The sequence below is a fragment of the Thamnophis elegans genome, chromosome 4, assembly GCF_009769535.1.
Source record: "Thamnophis elegans isolate rThaEle1 chromosome 4, rThaEle1.pri, whole genome shotgun sequence".
Classification (NCBI taxonomy): Eukaryota; Metazoa; Chordata; class Lepidosauria; order Squamata; family Colubridae; genus Thamnophis; species Thamnophis elegans.
In genome coordinates, this window is record NC_045544.1 from 30,844,577 (window position 1) to 30,865,035 (window position 20,459).

A 20,459-nucleotide genomic window follows, 5' to 3' on the forward strand; every position below is an offset into this window, starting at 1 on the left:
TAGTTGCCTGCCTGCTCATTTTAAGAAAATAGTCAATTACCTAAAAGATGTATAACTTGATTTAGGTAGAGCAGTTTCCAAAGGCAGAAGCATGGAAGAACATGTGGAAGTCTCCTAGGTATAGGGTGGGAATAGTTGTGAGGTTTGGGGTGGGAATGTTTTTTCTGTTTTATCGTGTTCCTCTTTTATATTGGTAGTATTCATCTGTTGGGAATTTACATATTTAAGTGAAGTTCTGCATATAATAAAATTAGTGTCTTTAGCACAGCTGTAATGATTTGAGGAACAATAAGTGGGGAAGTGAAAATCCTCAGACAAAAGTTTCTTTTTGTCATGAATTGTTGCTCCCCCTTCTTCATTTAAGAGAGTGTGTGTGTATCTCTCTATGAGAGAGAATGATTTGTGTCTGTGAAGGTTAGAAGAGGCTGACTGTGCTGGAACTGACTGCAGTGCCTTTTTGATTATTCATGGACAGTAATAGAAGGCACTTAAAAAGAACAATGAAATTGCTTATTTTTTTGTGATGGGCCATCTGTTGAATTGTTTTGTGTAACAATCGCACAATAGTATCTATGTCATATCATTCTATTTTCAACAGCAGCTGATGATGTATACTTGGCCACTTGTCCTATTTTCTAAAAGTCCCATGACCATTTAAAGTCACCTCTGTGAACCTTTTCTGGAAAGGTAATAGAAATGTAGAGCAGCTGGTGTGTATTTTCTTTCCTGATCTTCTGGCAGGTCTATGTATTTGTAAGTGTTTCAAACTAAGGGGCTTTTTAAATCTTAAATCTCTTCTTTCCCAACTGGAGTTTTCGAATGGAAGTTAACCAGAATTGTATAGCAATCTGGAATAAAGACTTGTCTTGAGAAAAGATTGCTACATACTCCCTGCTTATTATGTCCTGTCCCACCCACATTTTTTCTTCAAGTGGCAACATAGAATCTTTTGCCTTTGAACCAACAAACCTCTCTTCTGACTAAAAACAAGACAGAAAATAAAAACCCTCAAAGCAAATTGGATGCAGCTTTGTCAATTGTACAAGTCAAGATCTGCTTTTGACAATAATAGTTTTGTCTTCTTCAGGTCACAGATATCGCTGACGCTATGATTCTCAAACAGCTTTTTGAAAACCTGTTCCAAAACGGTGTCATCATTGTAGCCACATCAAACAGGCCACCAGAAGGTAATAATGAACAATAAGCTGATCCTGTTTTTTTTTAATGAACGTACGTATTTAAGACAACTTAAATTGACTGTATGTGTGATCTGTTTCTGGTTAACACTGTCTCTTTTACCATGTTTGCACTTTTAAGTCTTAAGATCTAACTATGTCATACTTTAAATTCTTTCGTGGTTTCTATTAAAAGTAATAAAAATAAATGATATCAATGTGCATTGAGTGGGATATAAAGTAGTCAGTTATAAATAGAAGAACTGCACTCTCAGAAAGATGTTTTCTGTTAGCATTGTTCTCCTTTTCTGAATGAAAGTCCCTTCAGTTAAGGCAGATTCAACTACTCTTTCCTTAAAACATTGAAGAACCAATTGTCCTTTGAAACAAAAAGGTAAGAAATAGAAGCAGGGCAGGGGAGTTAGAGGAAGAACAACAGAGTTAATGGTATGTAGTTTCTCCCTGTACAAAGGGGAAGGAAAGTGTGTATTGCCCTTAACTGCTTAAAAGACATATAATTAATATAAAATAGACAAAAGTAAATTATGCTATAAAAATAGCACAGCAAATGCAAAGCGTTATAGAATATTTAATCTGAAGTCAATAATATTTATTCCAAAGCAAGTACAGAGAAAGACACATAATGTGTGGGTATTTATATATTTAGATATGTTTTGTAAGTTGCCTCCGATCACAGCTATAAGCTGTTTGGGTCATTCACAATAATAGCCAGTGAGAATGCAAGAGGAAATAATAACAGAATCCATTCACCACTTAAATGTTTTGCATTTTTCTCATTTGGGATTATGCTTTCAACAGTCTAGTCCACTTCAATTCATGAAATATTATACCATAAAATATTGTTTAGTATTTAAGATGATCCAAACTATCATCTTAAAGTAGTGTTCTGTTTGTTGATGGCTAGAGTGGGATGGGAACCCGTGTCATTTCAAATGTTATTAAAATAACTATTTCCAGCATACAGATAATTGAACTACATATTCAACTACAGTTTGAAGTTATAACGGTGCTGAATGAGTGATGGTTATGACCAGTCCTCAAAGTTCCAGCCATTTCAGAACCCTTGCAGTCACGTGATTGCAAGTTCGATGCTTGACAATCAGCTGTCGCGATGGTTGCAGCATCCTGTAGTGACATGACCACATTTGTGACTTCCCTGTCCACTTCTCACAAACAAAGTCAATGATCCCCACAATCCTGGGCATCTCATGCCTTGTAGGATGCGTCAGTCTGCACTGTCATGCAAGTGTGGCTGGCCTGTTATGCTGGTGCAGTGCCGCAGCACCCACCTGTGCTCTCTCTTTCACGTGGAAATAGCCATCTCTGTGCTCACGCTGCACTGACCATCTGCATACCATCCCATGCCTGGCAGTGATACCACTCTCCCAACCTGGCCATGCTTGTACTATGGCCTGCACTTAGCTGCCTGCTAATCTGCTTGAAAATCACCCTGGAATTGCGACTTCTGCTAGCTTTCCTATTGCTTTTTCTCATTTGAAGCCAGCAAGACATTGTGAGGGGGTCCTCTCTTAACAACCACGATCCTTGCTTAACAATGACAGTGGAGAGTGCTAGGATTGCTTTCGCTAAGTGATGAGGTTACGTGATGCCACACTTTACAATTGCGTCGCTTAGCAGTGGAAATTCTGGTCCCAGTTACCATTATTAAGTGAGGACCACCTGTACCTCAGTTTTGATCTTGCTGATTAGGGTTGTTGGAATCTGAAGGGTTTGTGACTAAACAAGCTAAACCAATTACCACTGTGTTTCCCCAAAAATAAGACAGGGTCTTATTTTCTTTTAACCCCCGAAATAAGCACTTGACCTTATTTTCGGAAAGGTCTTATTATTTTTGAGGTGCAGGAGGCGGCAAGCGTAGTCACCCCATGGCTGCTGCTATGTTGTAATATTTTCAGGGAAGGCTTATTTTAGTGCATGCACTCAAAAGCCCGATTGGGCTTATTATCCGGGAAGGTCTTATTTTCAGGGAAGCAGGGTAGTGCTAAATATATTTGTAAGTCAACAGCTGCTATGCATCGCTGGGTGGAATGAAAACCCTACTGGCCAAACAGATTTTATGTAGTATGTTATTCTGCCTGCTTTTTTTAAGCTTGTATAGTTTTACTGTCTTAATTAGATCTATTTCAAAATCTTAGAAATATTTGTATTTACATTTTATGTTTCAACTTTGTATGGCATTATTAAAAGCATAGTTTAGTAATTGAGACCAGTCATTAAAAATAAAATGATGTATTATCTTCATCAAACTGAATTATAACATGTGTGTAATTATATACATTGAATTGTGCTTTGAACATAAACAAGAATTATAATAGTTGCTGAAGAATTGGCATACAGTAATGTGACCCTAGTACTTCATTTCTGCCAAGTGACAATGCTGTTCTTTTCTGTCTATATGCTTCTAAAACTCATGTGTGAATCAGTTTATCACTTGGCAAAACTTTTTCAACCCAGATACTTCAAACGGGTTTGCTTACGAAGTGTGTTCAAAATCTGGGGACCCGTGACTCCTATGCAATTGAAATGTGATACATTAAAAAAACATTTTATGACATGAAATTACCATTCAGAATTATATGACATAATGCAAAAGTCATAAAACATTTCCTCTAGTCAACTCCCAATGTTTGACTGTACTCTACAGTTCAACATGGTCTACTTTCAAGGCAGACTCATCTTGGAAATGTTGAATTTTGAAGAATTTTTCCAGTCCATTAGCAGCTCTGTCATTGTGGAAGGTGTTGAGGAATCAGATAATTCTGAAATGATGACCCAACGAGTCACGGGTTGTCTAATAACAGCTAAACTTGTTACACTCTAATGAATGCAGCCCTAGATATTTTATATTTTTATAAAATCAAGAGCAAAATCCAAAAGCTGTGGAAAAGCTCAGATTTTTATTTGTTTATTTGTATCTCGTTTTTATTATTTTTACAAATAATTTTTAGCCAAATGATAATAGTGAAGAGTATCAAAGAATACTCTTAAAAACCTGAAGTTGCAAGACATAGAAATGGAGTCAGGAAACACCTGAAAATTGCAAACTTGGGTGAGAAGCAAAGGCTGACCATCAGTGACTTAAAAGACTTTCCTTCCCTGCCATTATTATTCTTTCCTAGCACTCATTATTACTTCTGTCTTCCCTGGAGTCATGTTTATAAAGGCTTGATATTAAAAAAGTATCAGAATTGCCTACTGAATGTCAAAAACACAAAAGAGACATAAAGATCATCCAAATTCCCTAAATTATTTTTCTTGGGATCACATAAAGTTACTAATTAAAATTATGTTCAGTATCAATATATTTATTGATCTGTATAGCGAACTATTGAAACCACTATCTTTTCCAACTACTTGTACAGACACAAAGAAGAATTTAAATGTAGTAATCAGCCCTAAACAATCCTCTATGTCAGTGATGGCAAACCTTTTTTGGCTGCCGTTCCAAAAGCAGGGAGAGCACAGGGAGGTTGTGTGCCGGTGTGCCACACCCATAATGCTATGTGCGTGCATGTGCATGATCAGCGACCTCCCTGCTTTTGCTGTGGTTTTTTCGCCTTCCCCAGGCTCCGTAGTCTTTCTAGGAGCTTGGGGAGGGCGAAAACAGCCTCCCTGTCCTCCCCCCCGGATGCCCTCCGGAGTCCTTAGGACCTTCCCTAAAGCCTCCGGAGGGCAAAAAAACGGATCTATGGGGAACCTGGAAATTCAGGAATGGTGACTTCTGGTTTGTCCGTAGGGCTGATTTTTTTTATCTCCGGAGCCTTCAGGGGCCTTCAGGAGGTTTTCCTGAAGGCTCTGGAGGGCAAAAAATGGACCTACAGACAAACTGGAAGTTCGGGTTCCCCGTAGGGCCAATTTTTGACCTCTGGAGCCTTCAGAAGGCTTCCCTGAAGGCTCCGGAGAGCAAAACTGGCCCTACAAACAAACCATGTGTTCCCCATAGGGCCTATTTTCAACCTCCAGAGCCTTCAGGAGGCTTCCCTGAAGGCTCCGGAGGGCAAAACCAGCCCTATGAGCAAACCATAAGTGACTTCCGGGTTCCCCATAGGGCCGATTTTTGACCCCCGGAGCCTTCAGGAGGCTTCCCTGAAGACTCTGGAGGACAAAAAAAATAGTCCCAAGAGCAAACCGAAAGTCTGTTCCCGAACTTCCGGTTTGCCCGTACAGCTGGTTTTTTGCACTTCAGGGGCTTCAGGGAAGTCTCCAGAGGGGAAAACAGCCTCAAAAGAAGGGCGAAGTCAGCTGGCCAGCGTTCCCATGTGCGTTGGCCAGCTAAATGGCCAGCTAAATGACAAATGGCTCCGCGTGCCACCTGTGCCGTAGGTTCGCCATCATGGCTCTATGTGATCTGTATTTAGAGCTGGATTATAAAATATCCTTTTATCAGAATGCTTAATTGATTCAAATTTAAGATGTATTCCCAAATTTCTATTCCAGAAGTCAACATGGCTATCAAATCCCTGAGAATACAGGTTGTACTTGATTTAAGACAGGTGGTTTAGTGACTATTCATAGTGACGATGAACCTCCCTGGAGATACTTATGATCCAGTTCCGAAGTTCCAGTAGTCCCTCCCTCACAGTCACATGACCGCAGGTTGGGTGCTCGGGATTCAGCCCATGTTTAATGGCCATTTGCAGCATCCCATGATCACGTGATTGCAATTCACAACAGTTTTGCTGTGAATCAGCATTTATGTCCATTTTTCAGCAAAATTGGCCCATAATGAACAATGGGTTGACTTTATAACCACAGTGTTTTCTTAACGATCATCACAAAAAAGGTCATAAAAGCAGGTTGGTGATGTGGGTGAGCCACTTTATAATCATCATGCCTAACGACCATGATAGATAGACTCCATTCTGGCCATAAGTAGAGGACTACCTGCAGTAAGTAGCTGTGTAATTTCCCTTTTTTGTTCTTTTGATTTTTATTGGCCAGTTTGAATTACTTGTATTTTTCTGTGGGATTGCAGATAAGACCTACAAAGTGTATTTTATATTTTATTATTACCCATTCCAATTTGCCTTTTTGGTCTATTTATTCTTATAGTAATGTTTGGTTTTTGGGATGTTTGGTTGGAGGACACAACCACGTTTAAATATACTAAGAATTGCTTGGTTGGAAAAGTTATTTTATATGTCCTGTGTATGGATGCTGGCTGCATCTGTAATAGCAACGTGGTAATTTTGTCACCACCCAAGGCACGGATAGAGACAGTTGCCTTGGATGGAGACATAATTACCCAACTTGCTTTTTGAATGGCAAAGATTTTGCTATTATAATGCTGCATGCCATTTTAATTATTTATTTGTTTGTAGCATTTTTGCAAAAAATTGCTACAAAATAAGCAAATGATAAGAATGTACAGTAAATACAATTACATTTTCTGCTTTTTAATTTGCTGTGTACTTTATGGAAACAGTAACTTTCATTTTCTTGTATGTGACAGTATCTCTCTATCTATCTCTGATACATTTATAGTATTAGCAATTGTATTGAAGTTGATACAATGCTTCTGCTGTTAATTATATCATTTTTAGATTGGAGTGAAATTAACAATGTATTTTTCTGTTTTTGGTCCTTGATCATGAGCAATATAATAATAGAGAATTTTAGGAAAAGAACATAGCGAAGATAACACAATATCTTTTCTTTCAGATCTCTATAAAAATGGGCTCCAGAGAGTTAACTTTGTGCCATTTATTGCTGTACTAAAGGTAATAAATATATTTTTAAATAATTATTATTTAAAAAGTTATTAAGCATTAGGGAAGATATATAAGCAAGCATGAAAAACCCAGAAGGAATAAAAAGTAAAATATAGATGAATAAAGGAGAAGCTATAATAGAGATAAAATTTTCAAGTATAACATTGCTAGTAAATAATTGAATGTATTATATCACTTTAGCAGAGTAAAAATCACTATTATACTTTAAACCAAAAATGAATATCAAGAATTGTGTATGTATGAATCATAATTTCAATCTTTTATTAAATTTCTTGTATTTTTGATACCTTGTAAAACAAAAATATAAATTTTATTTATTGAGAAATCCACATTTTAATGTAGTATAAATCCATGTATTACTTTTAAAAGGGGATGTTAATTTAGACATCAATGTGTATTTCCATAACTTAGTAAGCCATTCTTCCTTAGATGGGATCAGATGATCTTTCTGGTAAAAGTAATATAATACCCTTGAAACATTTATTTTTGTTAACATGGCATTGTTTTTGCTTTTTCATATTTTTGTTGGAGAACTAACTTTTTAAAAATTACTATAGTGAATATGGTTCCCTAAATCCATATTTTCTTATTAAATGCAAAAGAAGCAAGGGGGAATTATTTATATAACTGTGGGGTTGCATGGCTACATTGTGGCTTCCCAAATTTCATTGGCTTTTTCTGTGTTTAAAAAAACTACCAGGAAGAGAAGGGGAAACTTACACCAGAACAGGTACAGATAGTCCTCAACCTACAACCATTCGTTTTAATGACCATTACGACCATTGCAGCATCCCCATGGTCATGTGATAAAAATCTGGAAGCTTGACAACTGGCATGTATTTATGATGGTTGCAGTGTCCTGATATAATGTGGCCACCTTTTTTGACCTTCTGACAAGCAAAGTCATTGGGAAAGCCAGATTCACTTGAGAACCATGTTACTAATTAACAACTACGGTGATTCACTTAACAATTGTGTTAAGAAAGGTAAAATGGGACAAAACTCACTTAACAACAGATATTTTGGTTTGGTTGTGGTTGCAAGTCAAGAACTATCTACATTCACTTTTAATTCATTTAACTGAGGCCTCATAAAAATTCAGGGTAAATTCAACAGGGTCTCACAGTGGTTTAAGAGACCTTGCATTGGATTCTTTTGTTACTGATTGCTGGTACGTATTATAATAATTTAGTAGGGGATTTTTTTTTTTTTTTGGCCACTGATATTCAGTAATGTGCCTATGAAATATGTATACAGTGTTTCTGTATGTATGTATGTTTATGTAGGTATGTATCAGTGGTGGGTTGCAGGTGGTATGCCTTGGTACGGGAGTACCGGAGCCAGCCAGGAGCATCGGATACGTTCCGGTACGGTGCTCCAGAGGGCCCACTTGCCCGCCCTCGCTTCTTACCATCCTTTTACGTCTTCAGCGCTTCCACACATGCTCACAGCGCGTATAGCACCTGCGTGACGCTCCACTGAGCAGCTGGAGCATTGCGGAGGCTTGCAGAAGTGCCAAGCCGTATGTGCGCATGCTGCACGCGTCCACGTGGATGCCGGCAAGCCTGTTCCAACTATACCGGTTGGAATGGAATCCACAACCCACCATTGGTATGTATATGTGTACAATGATTTTGATGAATACAAAAAACATCAGTAAATACTGTTATATAGGAAATGCATTGCATTTATATATTTAAATCCTTTCCTTGAAAATTAATGAGCTTTTAAAATGCTTTATTTGATTGAATCATCTCTATATAAAATAAGCAATTAAAGGGATAATATTTTTAAATAAGTCTGTAGCTTTTCTTACAGTCGAAGTAATCAGCAGCACATGAGTTCTATGGAAAATATAAACTCATAAAATTGCGTAGAAGATGCTAAAGTCTGCAAATGTGAAACTACTTTTGTATTAACTGAAATCAATGGAGCATCTTTTTTCTGTGTTAGCATATTATGTCAATTGTCATCTTTCGTTTTTGGGACCCAAAAAATGATTTCTGTTTTTTTTTTCCTTTAAATTTCATGTTTTGTGGTCTGTATAGTGACCTAATTTCACTTCAGCACTTACTATTCTTGAACTTCTCCTACATCTCTTATTATTGTTTAAGTGGTAGTATTGCAGCTGCATATTTCCATGGAAATCAGTTGTGCTTCATTTTATGAAACTTGTCTTTGAATAAATTTTAGATTAGGTTATTGGCTTGTTTACAACAGTGCTGGCTTTATCCCTGCTAAATTATTATTTGCATGGCCTCAAACTTGTTAGTGATAATAAAGTATATATAACTACTATTCTGTTGGATCAAGAATGGTTCTCTCTATACAGCCTGGCAAATTCTGAGCCATTTGAGGGCAAAATTGCATCTTTTAGCACCAGTGAGAAAATATAAAATGTTTCTGATGTGTTCTGCCTTTGTCGGGCCACCTGTGTAAGACTGAACAAATTTGTTTCTTCTGATTTCTTTAAAAAAGTCATTCTTGTGATTAAACTGATTTGTCAGTTAATTCTGTTCTAAGGCGGCGATAGCCTAGTAGCTTTCAGTACACTGAATAGTTTAAAGTTGCTTTTGTGGTCAGTGTCAGCACCCTGACCTCTGCTAAGCTGTCACCTGAGTCAGAATTCCTGGGATTAAGTCTTTGATATTGTGATGTCTTCACTTATCTATTGACTTTTTCAGGGCTGAAGATGTTAGGCCTTTTGATTTCTTTCTTAGTGAGAAGCCAAGCAAGTCTTCAATAGAAGTCTTTCTTTCCCAAGCTGTGGCAGTTGTAGACTCTGTCCTTCTCTTTTCTCTGTATTAATTAAATGGATTACTTTTGGGATATACAATGCAGTTCCGTTGTTGGGAATCACTGGGCTTAATATAATAAAAAAAGAGGCTCTGTGTGTCTATACACATGCAGGCATACACTCATGAATATAATAAAATGCTAGAATAGGTTTTGACTTAGATTCACGTTCACTACATAGTCCTGTTCTGTGACTGCTTTTAATGTGATCTCATCTTAAGCATTTTGTCTGAAAGCATCTATGCTTTAGCCTACAAAATTAGAACTTAAGACTTTTGTTTGCTCCCCTTAAAGGTTTCCTATAGAATGGGACTCAAGAGTACACTGAATGCATTTATTCATTTTGTCTCTTCTAGAACCACAACACAAATTAAATATTCAAGAACCAGGCAACAGTTATTAAAACATTTGGATTCAATGAAGTTATTTTGAAACTGTAGAAAAGTAAATTGCGTCTGTATGTAAGTGTGTACATAAGTGCCAATTATTTTTCCCAGGCCATTGTTTGACCATTCTTCATTTTTCAAAACAAATTGTCACCTAATGTTAAAATAATTGCAGCAAACTCTTAACATTCTCTTCCCTTTTTATTTTAATATTAATGACTCTTTTAATCCTGCTTCAGCAAATTAACTCTTTGGTTCAAACAAGTTGCACACATTTTGGAACAGCTACCTAATAGTGTTTTCTTCAGGTATTGGGATGTGTTTGCTTAATTAGCATATGGCACTTCTCTTTGCTTGTAGTACAATATGAAATAAAGCTGAGCCCCATCTTTCTGTATAGCCCATTCCCCAAAGTCTCAGCCAGTTAATAAAGTTTGTAAGGGATTTATCACAGGCTCCAGGAAGGTCCACAGAGAAGAACATTAATCCAATAAACATTTCATTGAGCTCATGAAAAGAAAGCATCAGGAGAAGAGAAGCTCCTGAAGAAGAAAAGCATATCATTGGCAATTTTCTTCATGCAGAATTGTTAGAAATTTGCCAGATTAAGAAAAGGGGTCTTCAAATTTAGCAGCTAAATTGTGCTAAGAATAATGGGAATAGTTTGAACCATACGTGGTGAATATTCAAAAAAGCCACAACTGTTTTCTTCAAAGACTTACTGTGGAGCTGGATGGACAGGGCAAGAGAAGGTTGTGAGAAACCCAAATAGCAAATAACGGTGGTTGAAAGTTGAGGGAGGGGGGGAGGAATAGATAATTAGATATAATTAGTGTGTATGAATTGTTGTCTCCCTGCCCTTGGCTTGAATAAATTTGGAAGGAACAAATCCAAGTGGCAAAACTGCTTTGATGTAAGAGGAGTCATTGTGGCTTGGCAGCATAAAGGCAGTGTTTTATACTTCTTTCATAATGGTTGTGATACAGAAAGACTGAATGCACTGTGCCCCCCCCAACAGCCCCCGCCCCCAAGTCTGCTTTACAGCAAGGACTTTTGGATTCCCTTGAAACAAAATGCAGCAGAAGTTTTTAGTTGTGGGTAATGAGGTGCTGGACCTCATCAGAGTTAGGCATAAGCCATCCTTAGCCTTTGCTTAGATCTCAATCACTTTTGTATTGTGGGAAAGCTAGTTTCAAAAATCAACACGTCTTTCTTCATTTTTTTCCACCCTTCGTATTTGAATATTTGGCAAAAGGAAAGACCAATGCAGAAAATTGCAAATCCAAGTTTAAAGAGTAGAAATCTAGTCAGAATATTTCATTCTAAGTAGAAGTACATCATAATAGTGTATTTACATACCTATATTTATATCTTTTAATGTCTGATAGTTTTATTCTAACACACTATTTACCTTTTTCACTTCTACTTATTTGAATAATGTTAAGAAATCTGAAAATATATTTCTATTTGCTGCTTGTGTGACAAATATGAATACTTTTATGGCTAATTCAAAATATCCCATCAAAGATCAAGATTTGATTTACATGTTGTACCTGAACAAAAAAACCCCCAAGAAATCTTGAAAAAACAAACTGCCTTATAGCTGCATTTTTTTTGTTTTTTTTACATTGCAAATTTTACCATCTTTGTCATAGAGGCATATATTAATTGCTATTAATATATGCCTCTATGTGGCAACAATTAGCAAAATATCCAATTAGAATTAGAAACTAATTCAGAAGCTAAATGTATTCAGATGAAATTCCGGAGAACAATACTGTTTTGGAAAAGAAACCTTGTTCATTTTGTACAGATCTGTATTATTTTAAAATATAAGGAATAAATCGTAAAATTGTTTAAACAATAGTTCAAGCAATTTGAAAACTTTCTGCAAATATCAAGAAATGCTAATATGATTTAATTAGCCCATAGAGGACTCATTCTTTTTCATTTTGTCATCAAACTCTGTAACTTAGCAAACAAAGTCATCAGATTGCTGTGTATCTTAGCTTAAAGATTTAATCCATTTAGGGTGTCTTTTTAGATTTCTGGTATTCAAAAATATAGAACTAAACAGTTACGTTAAGGAATGCCATGAGTTTTTCAGCATGAGCTTGCCATGCTTCAGAGTTGCTGTTATTAGGAAAAGGAAACGAGTGTTTAATTTAACCCTTTGAGGGCTTATTATATAGAACAAGTAGCCTTTTGTACTTGAAGTTGTACACTCTGAAAAAAGCAACACCTGAATATCTCTGAAGCTTGGATAATTATGCCCAATTGTGTTTTTGCTGGTATAGGTCACAGGAAATTCACTTGGGGTAGAGTCTGTACAAAGCTAAGATATATGCAGATTTTCTGTTGTTGGATTGTGTAAAAATTATTTACTGTTAATACTTGCATAAAGGTTAGAAAGGTTGATGAAGTGATATTTAGTATTGCTTTACTATTCACTGTGTGTCAGGATGTAATTATGACTGATTCATGGAACTGTCTTCCGAACGAACCATCTTTATTAAAATGCTGATCAAGATAAGAGCTGACAGTAATAAAGAATAGAACATTTTAGTCTTGTTGCTTTTCAGTGATTGCTAATTACCCTAGAGGTCATGTATAGTGCCTGGGAGGATTCATTGACATTATTTTCTTTTAAGTCTGCTGTTTGAACAACATCAGAACATGAAGACAAAGACTAAGTGCACATTGAACAATAGTTTGACCAAGTTTTTTATTTCACAAAATGCTGGATGATTCTTCTTTTTCTGGTTTTTTTTTTTTTTTTTTTTTTTGTGGTTACAGAGATGTATGTTCTCCTGAGAAGGGAAAAATCTTTATTTTAAAGAACTTTTACCTTAATTATATCCATCACAGTCATCACAAGGTCAAATGCATGAGGAGGAAACAATATATTGCTACTCTCCTATTGTTTGCTATGAGCAAAGCATAACATAATCTGTTTCCTGTGACTTTGGTTATCACATAAATCAGAATCTTTGGTCTTTTGATTAGATTAAAAGATGCATTTTACCTCACAACATACACTTAGACTGAGCTTTTGCACAGCGTATGCTATGTGTAGAATTGAAGTGTGTGTCCACCAGTTATATTTTAAGTCCAAAAGAAAGAGATGACTTAAAGATTTTCAGGAGTTAGATTAATTGGTAAAAGATATGAAGGGTGAGCAATGAGGCAAACAGCGCATTAGATTAGCGAGCACAAAATATGACGGGAAACGGAAGGAATCAACTGGATCCAGTCTTATTGCACTGTGGAAATCATCATACTTAATAGTATACTCAGGATGTACTACTTAGTGAAAGTGAGGGAGGAACAGTATTTGTAAGTCCCACTTCCTTCAGCAGTCCTCCATTCCAAGGCTTACAATTACATGATTTAAACAATTCTTGTGATAGAAAAAACTTTTTTTGTTTGTAATAGAATTTTGTTGGATTTTATCCAACTTGTTTGGTCAGAAATACTTAAAACTCAGGAAGTATAATATGATGTGGTTTGAATCAGCTTACTTGAATGTTTGCATGTTATTTTTAAACAATAAGCCATATTCAAGACAATGTATAGTGTCAGAAAAAAATGGATTTTTCTCTACTCAAACTACTGTAAAAATCTAGGAATGGTTGGTTATTGGAGAAAAATTCATCTCTTGACAATCATATGGCCACTAATTTTCAGTCACTTACCAGTCAAACAACTTCAATAAAGATATTTTTTTTAAGATGTCCCCTGTTCCAAAAATCTAGCTGCTGAAGCAAAAATGAGGTATCTCTGCGCTCTGCGTCTAATCCAGTCATCAAGCTGACCCTTTGTAGGGCCTATGAAATCTTTTCCCAAATCATATAAAAATAATTGAGTTCAAGATAGCTTCCAAGACCACAATCTTATAACTAAAGCTACAACAGTGAATCCTGGGAATTTGAACAAGAATTTCTTAAATATCAGCTATTTATAATATAAAAATCGAATGGATTTAAATTTAATAGCTATTGGAATCACAATTGAGCATAATGTCTTTTCTAACGATTTTACTCTATAAATTGTTACTTATCAAAATTTCTGGAACCAACGTCTTGTACTCTCTTAAGATGCAGGTAGTTATTTTCTCCTATATATTTTCATCCATTTTCATCTATAGTGTTTGTACATTATACAAACTGTAATCAAGAGTATTTTGTCAACTCCTCAATGGAAATAGTTTTCCCTATAGTATAGTGGAGAAAGAAAGAGGAAGTGCCATCATAGGAGCGAACACCCATCTACAGCAATAGGATTTCATGTGTTGCCACTTCTTTAGATTAGCTGTTTTTCCAACCAGAACCAAAACTATACTTGTTGACTTTACAGGATAGTAAATTCAGTAAATTTTATTTATTCCCATGACATTTAATTCCAGTGTTTCTCATACATTCTTCTTGATGGGTTGATTTGCATCTTACATTAAGTACAAGTTAACATTGCCCATGATCAGACGTTAGGGGAACTCTAGGACAATGTAAAATGTCCGTGGAGGAGTAGATTCCCTTTCCTTTTCTTTTAATGAAGTTTGACAAATCTGATTTATATATTTAATGGAAAAATGTACTGCAAGATGTAAATTAAATGCTTATGCTCATCTATACTTTTGGTGGCTACTTTTAGAAATCAAGCATCAGTAGTCACCAAGTTTTCTACTCTTCTTGGAGGGTGTTTGAAAACCATAAAAACATTATTGATTTTTTTCTTGAAGTACAGTAAATGTGCTATTGCTGTATTAGCACTGTTACCATGTTCTGGTTCACTTCTGGAAAACCTTTCTCTGCCTACATATTTAGAGTTGCCAAGTTGGAAAAAACATTGACATAGAGAATATTTATTGCAGAGTCTCGGGAACACAGTCTAGAGGCTAGCAAGAGCAAGTCTGTTTGTGATAGTTATGGAAGGAATGCTATTGGATCCTTCAGGAGAAGACCTTTCCCTTGATGAATCAAGACATTATACCGTGACACTGCTATATCTGATATATTGCAACATAAAGGAAAAGCTTTCTGTTGATATATTTGAAAAATGTTTGTGTTTCTGCATGGTTAGTGTAATCAGGAATGTGGATTTTATGATGGGACTTAACTCATCTTCTACTAATGTCCCAACACATTTAAAATAAATAGTCCATTGAGAGCCACTGCTATTTTATGGAGAAAAATTTCATTCAATAGCAATATTAACTTAAGTACCACTGTGTTTGATTGTCATATTAACACCATTTCTACCTTTTTTAAGATGAGGGGAAAGCTTTATAAATATGTTTTGTCTTTCAAAAGAAAAGACAGGATTTTTTGGGTATGCTTGGTATTGTGAGAGAACTTTTTAAACCATCCTAATTAAACTTTAGAATATGATTGACCGATACACATGCACATACTAGGTTATGTAGAACTAATAATCCAACACCCAATAATTTGAATAGCTGAATAATTCATAGCCTTGAGGCTAAATGAGGTAAGAAGTCACAGTTCATATCTGTGAAACTGAAATTGTTTTTTTGGCACGACATGCAGCTCTACCATTTGACTGTGCTACCAATTCAGAGGGAACAAGAGTGGGCTTTTAAACATTATCAGATAAAATACAATCATATCAAGATTTTAATGTAAACCAATTCTGTTAGGATTGTAGCTTTGAAAATTAAGGGCAAAAAAATACAAAGACTCCCCTTAAAAGTTCTTTAGCTGCTGATTAGGAATCCCTGATGGTGATTAGTGAGTATGGAATGCAATCATGCCTGTAGGCTTTAATCAGTCCTATGATGGAGAAGTCAGTTACCCAAAGAGAGACCCAATTAATACATGTGTTGTTTCTGTTGGGTGTATTATTTTTAAAAGTTAAAAAAAGAATAGATGGCAGGAAGATATGCAACGAAGTACAAATTGGAGCACGGATTGAAATTTTGAAGAAAATACCAGCTTTTTATTTAGAAATAATGTTTGACATTGCACTTCTTTTACTGTTTTGGTAATAAACATAGAGTCCCGGTGCCAGCTGTTATTTTTTAAATTATAAAAACTCCATATATGCTTTTGTGATCAAGTTTCTGATATGCAACTTTTATTTATGTAGGTTACTTCATGCAATTTTTTTTTGCCAGTAATGTTATATAGGTGCTTATTTTTGCACACAGTTTTTTGTTATTGTTGGAAGAACCACAAACACAAAGTTACATCTGCAACATTTGATTAAGAGAAGTAATGCCACCTTTCTTTTGTTTCTCTGCTCAGAAACACTGCAACACTATCCAACTGGATTCTGGAATAGACTACAGGAAGCGTGCACTGCCTGCGGCAGGAAAGCTGTACTACCTGTAGGTAGAAACTAAGACTGACTCTGTGCATTTTATTACAACTTTTAGATGGGGAGGAAAACTGAACAAAGTCGGTCCTATAGTCAACTGCTATAAACCCTAAAGACATTATTCATACCATCAGATACTATTTCCAGTAACTCCAGTAACATCTTTTTCAAATCTGTGACTGAATTAAGACTAATTAGAAGGGGGGGGAGGTGTGCTGCTTGCAGAATGGAAGTGACAGATGGTTATAAACCAATGAATATCTTCTTGCAAAGAGTGTTCAGTTCCCTGTAAATAAATGAGCATCCTTATTGTAGTAAAGTAATTATTTATACAAATAGGGGCTCATTTACTATTTGGTGTTAACATTTGGGGATTCAAAACTTGGTCTTATTTTGACAGATGATCTGCTTGTATCTAGGATGTTGATTGACTTCAGAATTCTGTATTTCTTGATAATGATAAAAATGAAGCTATAATACAACTATCAGTACAATTTATCTGTATAGCTCTGATTTCTTCTTTCCCTAATGATAGTTTACTCTCAGAGCAATTTAGGAATACAAGTATATGTGATATAAAGTTGTTCCAACATCTGAAATGGAAAGTGGTTTTAATCAAGCCAATAGAAAAATAAATCTTCTTCTGGCTTTTATTATAGTATTGTTTTATATGACTTTATAAGGATTTTAAAATGTTGTTTTCCGCTAGTAAAAAAGAGCAGACCTAATCCAAGTCTGTATTATTTGCTTTGGACTATCTATACTACTATTTAAATATCCTACAAATCTGTACTTTTGGTGAGCAATAAATAAGTACCTTTAATACAGGTAGTCCTCGACTTATGACTATTGAGTCCAAAATAAACGAGATAGTTGTTAAATGAGTTTTGCCCCATTATAACTTTTCTTGCCATAGCTAACGTATTTTCCCCAAAATAAGACAGGGTCTTATTTTCTTTTGACCCCAAAATAAGTGCTTGGCCTTATTTTCGGGGAGGTCTTATTATTTTTGAGGTGCAGGAGGTGGCGAGCGTGGTCACCTCATGGCTGCTGCTGTGTTGCAATGTTTTCGGGGAGGGGTTATTTTAGCACATACGCTAAAAAGCCCGATTAGGCTTTTTATCCGGGCAGGTTTTATTTTCAGGGAAACAGAGTATTAGATGAATCATTGCAATTGTTAAGTTAATAAAATGGTTGTTAAGTGAATCTGGTGTATACATTGACTTTGCTTGTCAGAAGGCTGCAAAAGAGTCCACAAGACCCCAGGACATGGCAACTGTCATAAGTATGAGTCAGTTGCCAAGTGTCTGAATTTTGATCACATGAACATAAAGATGTTGCAATGGTTATAAGTGTGAAAAACGGTCACTTTTTTCAGTGCTGTTCCTACTTCCAACAGTCGCTAAATGAACTGTTGTAAGTTGAAGACTACCTGTATTTCCATCTAGCCCACCAATGGATTTCCTATAGTAGATTTTTGGAAGGAGTCAGTTTAAGATAGGCTGAAGCTAGATTACATCTTACTAGAGTATAGTATATATCCGTGAGAGCGAACCTATGGCACATGTTCCAGAGGTGGCACGCAGAGTCCTCTCTGTGGGCACGTGCGCTCTTGCCAGCTGTTCTGGCCAGTTGGTCTTCACATGCACCAGAGCACTGGAAACCCAAAGACCAGCTGAGAAGCTAACCTAACCATTCTTGAACTCGACTCTCCCTAACCTGGTACCTTTCAAATACAGGGGGTTACTATTCCAATAACTTTCTGGAATTTCTGAATATTATAATTCTATGCATTTTGTGGCTACTGAGTCTTTGGGTTTCCGGTGCTCTGGCGCACGCAAAGATCAGCTGGGCCGCACGCATGTGCATGCCGGAAACCCAAAGACCAGCTGAGAAGCTAACCTAACCATTCTTGAACTCGACTCTCCCTAACCTGGTACCTTTCAAATACAGGGGGTTACTATTCCAATAACTTTCTGGAATTTCTGAATATTATAATTCTATGCATTTTGTGGCTACTGAGTCTTTGGGTTTCCAGTGCTCTGGCGCACGCAAAGATCAGCTGGGCCGCACGCATGTACATGCCGGAAACCCAAAGACCAGGTGGCTGGCGTACACATGCGCACTGGCCAGCTGGTCTACAGTTTTTCGGCACTCCAGCACGTACGCAATCCGGTTTGGGCACTCAGTGCCAAAAAGGTTCACCATCACTGGTATATATACTGTGTAGATCAGAGGTGGGTTGCAAATCCTGATGCTACCGGTTCGATCGTGCAAGCGCATGCTTCTGCGCAACCCACCTCCGCTGTAGATGCTTTGGAGAAAGAATACATTGAACTTGCATTGCATGCCAGTTCATGGGCAAGAATTACAGAATGCTAATTTTAATGTAGCGCTCTTAATAAACATATTTCTTATCTGTATTTTGTCCCAGAGATGTTGGGATTACAACTCGCAGCAAGCATGAGTTTTATCACCATTAGCCCAATATATCATAGTTCACCAAGCATAATTTGTGTGAGCATAAAAGGCTGCAAATAATAGGAATCTTGAACGTAATGCTTCAGAGCTAGGAACCAATGTGACATTGTAATTAAAATGTTGGACTAAGACAAGGGATATACACATTCCAGTGTACCCTCAACAGTAGAGGCCCCTGGTTGACTTTGGCCCATTTACTTTCATTTTACACAGTCAATGTGAGTAAGTTTTGTTTGGAGAAAAATTAAGGAGGGAGTATCATATACATGCTGCATGAGCTCCTGAATGCAAATCTAACGAAATAAATAAATATTATGCCTCTCAGTATTGGTTATCAAGGAGTGACCAAGATATTTTGCCATCTAAGAATGGAGAGAAAAGAAGATAATTGTTCTCTTCTGCCCTTTTCCAAGTGGCAGTGGGAGTGAGTGAAGTTGAGAGAGAGAGAGAGAGAGAGGGAGAGAGAGAGAGAGAGAGAGAGAGAGATCCCTCACAGATAGTTGAGGAAATAAAAGTTGTGAATATTTCTCTACTTCCAGGAAATAAAAAAATACAAGAATGTAATAGTATGTACATAAAATGGCAATTTATTGTCTTTTATCAAAAAGGCTAGCCCAGCTCAGGACAGCTGTCTTAAGTTTGCTTAATGGGTGACGTTAAAACACAACTTCTAGCTCTACCAACAGATGTCCCAGTGGCATCTGATAGAAAATCTGGCTTGGAAATTTCAGCAGCTGCTGTTGTTAATATTTTAAATTTTGAGCACCTTCTAAATTTTAAGCAAAGTATTACATAATTTCTTTTTTTTAATTGGTAAAAAGAACTGTAAATATTGGGTGACTTTTGATTAAAAGCAAAGGACTTCTTTTGATAAACTCCTTGAATATATCAGCTAAATTATATTCAGAAAAATTATAGATATTCTAAAATGTCTTAGGGCTGTAATCTTGATTCTGGACTCCAGTAGCCAGCAGAAGAGAGATCAGTTTTACTCCAATCTATTTCAAGTGTTGTGTGTGTTATGAATACACATAATTCCAAAAGGTTCCCCTCAGATGTCAGTCAGCTTTTACCTTTTTTGTAAGATATAGACAGGACTCTGCCTGTCTCATTGTGTGCTTATATCGCACGGATGGCCTTGCTTGCATTGTCATATTAATGGAGACAGCTTGAAATGTAGAAGTCTTTCAATGAATGTAAATAAAATGAAATTATCTACCTGAGAGTTAATGTTCTCTGCTTTTTAAGTGAATTCTAAATCTAATGTTTGTATTTACAACATAACATCCTGTTCGTTCTCTCTCTCTCTCTCTGTCTCTCTCTCTCTCTTATATGGGCAGAAAGCTAAGCAAGCTCAGGCAGCTGTTTGATGTTGGCTTCAAGTGTTATTAATTTCATATTCTATTATTCTTTTCACTGTAGCACAAGTGAAGCTGATGTGGAGGCTGTCATGGATAAGTTGTTTGATGAGCTGGCTCAAAAACAAAATGATTGTACGTAAGTTAATTTCT

The 20,459-nt window shown here is 36.4% G+C and overlaps 1 protein-coding gene across 2 annotated transcripts in view; it reads left to right on the forward strand.

Annotated features, from left to right (window-relative positions):
- Window positions 1-20,459, forward strand: part of AFG1L (AFG1 like ATPase) — a 65,619-nt gene that overhangs the window by 23,166 nt on the left and 21,994 nt on the right. For both annotated transcript variants that reach the window (XM_032216289.1, XM_032216288.1), the window contains exons 6-9: window positions 1,088-1,187; window positions 6,879-6,937; window positions 16,395-16,477; window positions 20,371-20,441. In XM_032216289.1, the coding sequence (XP_032072180.1) occupies window positions 1,088-1,187; window positions 6,879-6,937; window positions 16,395-16,477; window positions 20,371-20,441 (313 nt within the window). The remainder of the gene's footprint in view (window positions 1-1,087; window positions 1,188-6,878; window positions 6,938-16,394; window positions 16,478-20,370; window positions 20,442-20,459) is intronic.